At 44.5% G+C, this 10,177-nt stretch overlaps 1 protein-coding gene across 1 annotated transcript in view; it reads left to right on the top strand.

Annotated features, from left to right (window-relative positions):
* The first annotated feature begins 6 nt into the window (after positions 1-6).
* Positions 7-10,177, top strand: part of LOC109972527 (phosphatidylinositol 4-kinase beta-like) — a 20,900-nt gene continuing 10,729 nt past the window's right edge. Inside the window, 6 exon segments of the mRNA XM_020621451.1 lie at positions 7-140; positions 1,458-2,017; positions 2,395-2,847; positions 5,040-5,161; positions 5,163-5,256; positions 5,993-6,247. Coding sequence (XP_020477107.1) covers positions 113-140; positions 1,458-2,017; positions 2,395-2,847; positions 5,040-5,161; positions 5,163-5,256; positions 5,993-6,247 — 1,512 coding nt within the window. The 5' untranslated portion in view covers positions 7-112.

The raw sequence follows: 10,177 nt of genomic DNA, 5'->3' as shown, positions 1-10,177 counted from the left end.
ATTGGCCGCCCTCGGCGGCAGCAGCACCAGCGAGGGCATTGGCAGCAGCGGCGTCTCAAGCGGCGACCCGCGAGGGCCGAGTCCCCCGTTGGACGCCATCTCAGAGGATGCCATGGAGATGGACCTGGGAGTCGACCAAGGTAGCAGAACATGATCTTTATAGGTTCCATTATCATATATGTTTAAAACTTTGAAACCTAGAACAAGTGAGTTTGTCCCTGGATCATATGTGAGCATAGCGACAGCACTGGCTCGCTAACCGAGCAGTCAATCGACAAAGTCAGTGATGAACCACAGGCTGTCACTGTCAGGCAAAAGAATAATAATAAACTAAACTGTGCTGACCCTGGTTTCTCAAATCTCTGCTGGGTTTTGTTGCTTGTTGACAGTAGATGGGACACTTTGTGTTTTGGACTGTAGGTCAGACAAAACATCTGATGACCTCAGCCTGGGCTCAGGAAAACTGAGAGGAAATAATCCTGACGAGACCTCTCTGTAACGTCTCCACATGAACTAGTCAGACTGGGGTGGTTGGCAGTTTGACTCCACACCAGTCACATTTTAAATCCTCAGTTCAGAACCAAATTGCCAACGTCGAGCCTGTGAGGGGTTCCCTTGCTCACGTCTCGCTAGAACTCGTGTCTTCTGAGGATCAGAGTTGTTTAAGCAGTTGGTTTTGTCTTGCACACTTAAGTATTACGACAACTGATCACAAAATAACAAACATTGCAAGATTTCCTCAGTGTTTTCAAAGTCCACCTACTTCCAGTCTGAGACTAGTGCCGTCCCGTTCCTGCACTAGCATCGGGCTCTTCCACAGTCAACTCTGTGGTTCTCTGTAGTTCCAACAACTCCAGCAGAGTGAGGCGTCTTCACTGGTAAAACTCGTTTGATCTCAGATTAGTGATGGACCTGAGCACATTCTGCTGGATGGCGTTCACACAAATGTTATCAAGATTTATAGTCTGTCATCTTTGACGTTGCATAAACAAATCCTGTGCTTTCATTAGTGTTTTGTTTTCTCTTAACCCAAAGTACTGCCAGATGGGCAACGAGGTACATGTAGTTGCACCCCCACACCCCACCTGGTGGCTGTTGACATCGCCATCAGTCGTGGTGTTTTGCTGTAGACATTTTCTGATCCCAGTGTAATAGACACCACCTGTGTCTAATGTGGACTCAGTTCACCGTGGTCTCCGTGGATCAGTCTAGCCTACAGCTGTAGTCATGTGATGGTGGAGAAGCATGTGAGAAGGGGGCCTCAGGTCACATCCTCCACGCATCAGTATCTGTTGGCCGTTGTATGAATTCTCAGAGGCAGTGGCCAGGACGCTGCTTCGTTTCTTCACGTCTGTGGCTCCACCGCTGGCTCAAGTCAGCAGTGTGCTGTTTGTTTGTAGGCTGTGAGGTGGTGTGGCGGGCTAGTTCAGTCTGACCTCCCTGTTGTCTGCTTCCAGTGATTGACCCTGCAGTGGCCCTGAAGGCCTGCCAGGAGGTCCTGCTTAAGGTGAAGCTGCAGAACAGGGACGTGCCTGATCAGCAGCAGCTCGACAACAGACGACAACAGGATGGTCAGCAACAACACTACATAGATGTCACCGAGCGCACCAGTCCACAGCGGCACATCAGCCCGGATGCCGGCTCCATCAAAGAGGAAGATGAGGAGGATGAAAAGGAGGAGAGTTGTGTGAAGAAGGGACAGAGACAAGGTGCTGCTTCCCAGCAAGGCCTTCCTCCTCCATCTCATCCCGAGTCATCTCCAGGGCCACAATCAGCAGCAGCAGCGGCGGCATCATCTAAACAGTCATGGCTGCTACGCCTCTTCGAGTCCAAGCTGTTTGATGTCTCCATGGCAATCTCCTACCTGTACAAGTCGAAGGAGCCGGGTGTGCAGGCGTACATCGGGAACCGCCTCTTCAGCTTCCCCGACAGCGAGGTGGACTTCTACCTGCCGCAGCTGCTCAACATGTACGTGCACATGGATACAGAGGTGGGCGACGCCATCCGGCCATACCTGGTGAGTCCTCAGACCCCTGAACTTGTTGTCTTAACAGATTTCAACATTCACTTCTGATTGTGAACACCCCCCGCAGAAAGGGCTGGTTGTTAGCATGGCTAACTAGTTTAGAGCTTCACAGAACTAAGAGAGGCTAATGTTAGCATCTTAATAGTGAAATCCCAAGAGTTGGGAAACCAGCCCCCCTTCCTCGAGCTCCTGGCGGACTGGCCCTTACAGGGAATCCAAAGCCGCCACCATGTAGAGGTTTGAAGAAAGTCCAGACTTAGTTTTTGGCCATGTGACCCACCCCTAATTGAAAACTTATTTCAGGAGGCAGAAATGTGACATTGGTCATTGACATGTGATGGAAAGCCGTCCTCTTGTCTGTCTGTCAGATCCACCGCTGCAGGGGCAGCATCACCTTCTCTTTGCTGTCAGCCTGGCTGTTGGGCGCCTACTCCTCCGACATGCACATCTCCACCCAGCGTCACTCCAGAGGCACCAAACTCCGAAAGCTGATCCTGTCTGACGAGCTGAAACCTCCTGCTCCTTCAGCCGACGCTTCCAGGGCAGCTTCGGCTTCTGAAAGTCCAGTGTCCTCACCATTCCACCACCGCTGTCACCGCAGGCACAACAGCAGCAACATGGAGACCTCCACTTCCCCATGTGTCCCGTCCCCCGCTCCCTCCTCTGACAGCCCTGTACCCGGGGAGGCCGAGGTGTTTGCTTCCCCCTCCAGGAGGACCCACCAGAGATCCAAGTCAGACGCTACGATGGCAAACAGTGGGCCTGGCACTGGCCTCCGTCGGACAGGGAGCAACCCAAAGGTGGAGGCGGTTCACGAGGAGGTGAGGACTCTTTTACTGTGTTTTTATGATGAAACCCAGGAAGGGGGGAATCTGGGCACCGTCCATACACAAGCTTTACATAGTAAAACAGCATCAGACACACATTTCCCAAAAGGTAAAACCACAATATACAACACAAAAGTTAAAAGACAAAACGATAAAGAGATGACTGAATGGGCCCTGTCACTGATGTGATGTGGGCTGATACTTTTATGTTTTACTCATTGGCTTGTTTTTTCACTGTGCTGATTTTCAGTTATTCACTCCTCTATAGTTAAAACCTGGTACAGCCAGTAGAGATGTCGACACTAAACATCAACAGAACTGTTTGTAATTAATTTTAGCCAATAAAATAATAAAAACATAAAACTGTAAAACTTTAGTTGATAAAGTCAAGTTGTCATAAAATGCTGTGAGTGTAACTTATTATAATACAGCACTGATTTATCTGCAGCTGTTGATCAAGTAATCAACTGGTAAATCAACAGGCAATGAACAGCTGGACAGTAGTTTTAGTGACCGGTCTGCTCCGTCCCTCTCTCACTGTGCAACGTATGACGGGGCCTCTTCACGTTTTCTGATGTTGTACAGACAAAGCTAGTGGTTGGTTAAAATAATCAGATTAATTGATAATGAACATAACTGTTAGGGAACAAATGTAAAGTGTGACGTTTGAAACCTCAGTGTTTTCACTGTGCCTCTCTGTTTCTGCCTTTTCTTGCTGATCTGATGTCACCGTTGTCCTTTGTTTCCACTCTGCTTCTGTGTGTTGCATCGTCTCTGTGACAGATCATCTGCTGACATGTGAGACTTGTGAGAGAAACCTGAGCCGGCTGCTCGCCTCACCTGTGCAAACACACAAATGCTGCTTCAGATACTGGTTGATGGCTCAGTCCGCCTGAGCTGTCACTCGTCTCCTCATTCTGATCTGATTTGCCATTAAAGATGACTCGACAGCTTGTTTCACCAGAGCATGAAGAATCTGAAAAACATGGACCAGAGGTCCCAGCACGCAAGCACACTCAGCAAACATGAGCATATGTCTGTTCAAATGAAAGGCACATTTACAGAGAGGAATAGGCCTGATGAAATAAAACCCTGCTGCCCAGAGAAAATAGAGACAGATATCTGACTCCTCTTCATCATGGAGGAGGAGGACAATTGCAATGTTGACAGGAGGAGGAGGAGGAGTGGGTTTGCAGACACAGACTGCAGCCAATGATGACGACACAGGACGTATTTAAATCCAAATCAATGCAGATGGACTCGACTTATTTTAGGTGTCAAACTGTTCTCAGATCAGTTTTAACACCAATAAAGCTGAAATTGAACTGAATATTTGTGGACTGATATGAAGAAAACACACTTTTGGAAGCTGTTGGTCGTGTTGTGAAGCTCAGGGACTGGGTTGTGTTCAGGAGAGCAGGACTGTGCTGTGGTAACGAGACGGTTGTTGGATCACAGAGCTCCGTGTGGCGTGGAGTGTCTGTTCCAGAGTTCAGTTGTTCTGCTTTGACTCTGGACAGGCGCTGTTTTCCTGTATGTGTTTCTGCTGGTTACTGAAGGCTAAAACGAGTGTTTATCTGTAAAATGTCCCAGGGGTTTCATCCTTAGCCCTTATATACTCAGTTTACCGTCATGTGGTCACGTGAGAAGCTGAAACATTTTTTGGGATGGGTGTATCAGGAGAAAGCTGATACAAAGGTTTAGGCTGTTTTGAGACTAAATAAAGTAAAACCGATCAGTTTTATAGAAAGTGTCAATCATTTCTCTTGTGCTGGCCAGGAGTCCAAAACCCAAATGTTGACAACTTAATCAAACCTGTGTCTGGACATGTAGCTGCACTGTTCAGGGACTTGTGGACTCGTTCCTTCAGGTCAGGCCATGTCTGACTTTATTGCCTGCAGTAAAGCTTATGCTGTTTGTGTTCTGCAGTATGACGGGTTTTATTTCAGTCTACTGTCCATGTAATCTGAGAGTCTGAATGTAAATGGCGCCATCTCGTGGCCGTACTCGAGTGCAACCAGATGGGTGAAATAAGCATACAGCAGTTGTTGCAGCTCCAGCTGTGTAGGATTGTGGGGCTTGAAGTGTTTGTTCGGTGAACGAAGTCTCTGGTGTTCTGTGTATCAGGAACCTTCTCTCTGTCGTGTTCTTGAACCTGAAGTGCTCGTCAATCTGTGTGTTCTCAGCCGGAGCGTCTCCGTCCTCAGCGGGAGTTCGTGAAGTCCCTGCTCTGCATCGGGAAGCGTCTGGCCACGCTGCCCACCAAGGAGCAGAAGACCCAGCGGCTGATCTCAGAGCTGTCGCTGCTCGCCGGCCCGAGTGTGGCTGCCCACCGCCGAGCACCAGCACCACGTCTGCAGGATCCCTCACACCCAGGCCGTGGTCCTCAACTCCAAAGACAAGGTAACACCTGACTAATATAAAAGAGCAGTGAGAGAAGCGAGACTGTCAGTAAAATCCTCTGGGCCTAGCAGTTCAAAACTAATCCCTATCACATTTGGAAATCCAAGATTTAGTGATCCAGGATCAGAAACCTCAGCCAGATTCTTTTATTTCAAAGCAGTTCAGGATGAGATCACCTTGATCCAGATTTTCTCTCTTCAATATTCTGGATCTGGTCATTGTGGTGTGTTAATCCCACTTGTCTCCACCTAGTGGATATGAAGAACAACATGAGGAGGACAGCAGTTTGGAACATCATCCTCAGATAAGGATCACCAGTTGTGAACTCCTTGATCCTGGTTCTTATGTTTCAAATCAGAGACACATCCAGGCTGTTAGCCTAGCTTAGCACAAAAGACTGGAAGCAGGGGGAAACTGTTAGCTTACCCCCATCAGAAGAAGAAAATCAGCTCGACAGATCTTGATGCTGAAGTTTTAACCACACTTATTTAGAAGAATGTATTTGCAAATGCTTGTTCAGACACATCTCCAGCTCCAACAGGTGTGGCCAGGGTGAAGTCTGGCAGGAGGATCCTGAGCTAAAGATGTCCCCATTTAGACTAGGGCTGCAGCTTAATATAATGTTCATCACTGATTAGTCTTCTGATGATTTCAGTTAATTGATTGGTCAGTAAAACACTGAAAACCAAACAAGACATTTGTTCAGAGGATCCTCTGTCATCCTCCTGCTCCTCAGGCTCCCTACATCATCTACGTGGAGGTTTTGGAGTGCGAGAGCTTTGAGACGTCTCCTGTCCCAGCTCGGATCCCGGAGACCAGGATCCGTTCGGCTCGTTCTGCAGAGAACCTGGACTGTGGCGGCGCTGTCACCATGGCGAACGCTAACGGGATGACATCAGAGCACAGAGCAGGAAGTTTCTCTACCGTCCCGAACTACGACAACGATGACGAGGCGTGGGCCACCGACGACATCGGACAGCTGCAGGTGGAGGTGAGGCACGGCCACGATGCTACATCACATGATCTTATCATATACCTTTCAAATCACAGCAGTCATAACAACTAGCGTGCGTCAAAGATGAGTTGCAGGACTAAACTAACTATGGCTCAGGTGATGTGAGCCCTCAGTTTGCGCTAGCACGTTAAACACAACATGTCCAGGTTTTCCAGCTTGTTTTTGCTGCTCCTTCCTGGGCTACAAATGATCAGTCCAGCTTTTATTAGTTTGGTGATTGTGATGATCAGTTTAAAGCTGGATCCAGTAATGACAAAGGTGCATCTGAGCAAACAAGGCTTTTGTACTTCAGCTGACACTAACATCACTGCAGCAGCTCGTCCTCGACACTCAGGAAACTGACTATAAATCATATACTGTAAATTGTTTCAATTTAAAAAAAAGTACTGAACATGGGAGACAAGGCAACAGATACATGACATTACAAAAGGATATAGTGTTTTACAAGATTGTAGTGTGTGAAGTGTGGGTATTTCCAACTTATTCAGTCTATAAAACGCAATAAATAAATTAAAAAAATTACCAATAATAATGATGATAACAGTACTGCTAATAAAATCAGCTTGTTACATTTTTAGAGGTTGGTGGGAATGTTTGTGGCCTCAGCCCCAGGTGTTTGGTTCAAGTTGAAATATTTTAGAAATGGGTTCCATGTGTCATGAAAAGCTGATAAACTATTCTTGAGTGGATGTCATTTTCTCTGTGATGTATTCTATCGGAAGGTTGGTCCACTGGTTTATGTGTAGTGATTTTTGATTTCCAGTTTTGAAAGATTGTTTTCTTGGCAATAGCTAAAGAAATGAGGAGTGGGTTTTTGTATTTGATTGGTAGGTGGTCAACTTCTGTGATATTACCGAGTAAGCAAAGTGATGGACAAGGAGGGATTCTACAGCCCAAGATGGTGGAGAGTTTCTTCGTCACTGCTATCCAGGGAATGAAGTGGTTGGCAGGTCCAAGTAGCATGAAAATAACTGTCAGTGCAATCTAGAGTGCATTGCGAGCCTGTGTCAGTGAAACCCATTTTGAACATTTTACTTTTTGTAATATGGATCCTGTAAATGGCCTTGTATTGTATAAGTTGCTAGTTTACATTGCTGAATTGTGCTCAATTGTGAAGTTAAAGAATCAAGTGATTTAAACCATTTATCTGTGGGTGTTGTGGGAAGCATTGTAAACAGGTGGTTGAGTTGAGGTAGAGTTTTCATTTTGACAGTAGCTATTCGACCGATGAGTGAGAGAGGAAGACTGGACCAGCATTTAAAATCATCTTCTGTCTTTTTTAGCAGGGGAGTGTAGTTGAGATTAAAAAGTTCTGATGGCCTGGGGGAGATATTAATACCTAGATATTTAATGTTTTCTGTGCAGAATGGGGGGGGATGAGTCTTGAGCTGCAGAATCCCAGGCATCCTCAGAGTGGTAGTATGGTGGATTTATTCCAGTTTATTGTGTAGTTTGAGATCTTAGAAAATGTGTAAAGTTTCACGTAGAGACTTATAGGGATAATAATAAATCATCTGCATAAAGACTAATTTTATGTTCTGACTAAGTATCTTGTAGTCCTTTAATTATATTGTTCTGTCGTATAGCTGCTGCTTGAGGCTTGATGAGATATTAATACCTAGATATTTAATGTTTTCTGTGCAGAATGGGGGGGGATGAGTCTTGAGCTGCAGAATCCCAGGCATCCTCAGAGTGGTAGTATGGTGGATTTATTCCAGTTTATTGTGTAGTTTGAGATCTTAGAAAATGTGTAAAGTTTCCCGTAGAGACTTATAGGGATCCTGTAAATATAATAATAAATCATCTGCATAAAGACTAATTTTATCTGAAGTAAGGCAAGACTTAACTGTGCAACTGTGAAAGTGTAAGCAGCTAGTGGACTGTAAACAAAGCTGAGAGCTTGTAACAAAGAAATGTGTCACCCAGTAAAGTTGTGTGCACATGTTGTAAATTAAAGTCTTTAATGAGATGTTTTGTAGGTGTGCACTGTCATTATTACTAAATACAATGATGCTCAGGACTTGTTTGATCTGCTTCAGTGAAAGTGTGAGGTCCTCTTGTGCTTTGTCCTGCAGCTACTGTAGTTTTATTGCTATCTTGTCATCTTCCATCTGTGCAAGTACCCCACTACAAGCTAAGCAGCTGAGACCTGACTGATCCAAATGGCAGCTCTTCCAGACTCCATACCAACTCATGAGGACCCATTTCACGGTGGGGACCTAAATTGAGGTCCCCATGGGCAAGAAATTGAATTTTAGGGTGGTAACATGGTTTAGGGTTAGGATGAGGTTAGGTTAAGGTTAGGGTTAGGCAAGTAGTGGTTCTGGTTAAGGTTAGGGTTAGTCTACAGGAAATGCATGTAAGTCAATGTGAAGTCCCCATGGACTACGAAACATAAAGTGTGTGTGTGTGTGTGTGTGTGTGTGTGTGTGTGTGTGTGTGTGTGTTGTGTGTGTAAAACATACCAATAAAGGTGATTGTCCTTATCCTTATTGTTGCCCTAGGTGATGTGTACAATGTTCTTATCCCATGGATAAATGACTCTCCAAACCCAAATCTGTGTAATGTACAAAAGAGAAATGTCCAGTTAACTTTGTCAAATGCTTTCTCTGCATCTAGTAATAAAATTATGGTTTTCGTTTGTTTTTGTTGAGCATGATTAATCAAATTACACAATCTACAAATGCTATATGAAGCATTTATGTTTTTAATGAAACCTATTTGGTCTGGGTGGATTAATATTAGAGTGACTGTCTCTATTCTAGTGGCTAGGGCTTTGGTAATTATTTTTAAATCTGAATTAATAAGTGATAAGGGACGGTAACTAGAAGGGTGGATTGGGTCTTTGTTTGGTTTTAATAAGAGTGTCATGATGGTCGTGTTAATGTGTGTTGGTATTGTGGAGGTGTCTTTTAATTTCTGTGGTGACTCTGAGAAACAGTGGTGATAGCATTTGCCAAACATGTTTATAAAATTCAGCTGGTAGTCCATCAGATCCGGGTGATTTGTTATTTGGCATTGAAATCAGTGCTTTATGGAGTTCATTGATGGTGAGAGGAGCATCTAATCTGTCAGCTTGTTCTCTGGATAGTGTTGGCAGTTTTAAACTAAGAAAATGTCTATTTCTGATGAATTTGGGTTGTAATTGGGGGAGTAAAGTTTACTATAGAAGGCTTGAAATACGTTATTAATATCTTGTGGACTCTAAACAATTTCACCTCCAGGATTAAGTATGGGTGGAATTAATGCTTTTTCTTTTTTGCATTGTAATAAATTTGCCAAATAATTACCTATTTTGTTATTATACTGAAAGTGTTCACTGTAGAATGTATATGTGGGCATAACAGTACAAAAAACATAGACAAGTATACATTTCTACATGGTGTGATCAAACAAAAACACAAACAGAATAACAGAGTAAAAAGAGGGGCGCTGATACAAGGGATGGTTGTAGGAGTCCGTGTGGGATAGGGGTTGCTCTGTGTATGGATGTAAGGGGCTGAATTATTTAACATATAGTGTAGCAGTCACTGGTTGGTAGGTAGTCTGTAGAAAATCAGAAGAGGCACGGAGTAATGTTGGAGTCGCAATAGAGCTGTCCCTCAATGTATACAGTCAGGGAAAAAATTATTTGAACCACAGCTGATTTTGTAAGTTTGCCCACTAACAAAGAAATGATCAGTCTACAATTTCAATGGTAGGTTTATTTGAACAGTGAGAGACACAACAATAACAAAAAAATCCAGAAAAATGCATTACAAAAAAAGTATAAAGTAATTTGCATTTTCATGAATGAAATAAGTATTTGATCCCCTATCAGTCAGCAAGATCTCTGGCTCCCAGGTGTATTTTATACAGGTAACGAGCTGACATTGGGAGCCCTCTCAGCTCGTTACCTGTATAAAA

Source organism: Monopterus albus, unplaced genomic scaffold, assembly GCF_001952655.1.
Source record: "Monopterus albus unplaced genomic scaffold, M_albus_1.0 scaffold260.1, whole genome shotgun sequence".
NCBI classification, from domain to species: domain Eukaryota; kingdom Metazoa; phylum Chordata; class Actinopteri; order Synbranchiformes; family Synbranchidae; genus Monopterus; species Monopterus albus.
This window is presented reverse-complemented; position numbering and strand designations above follow the sequence as displayed.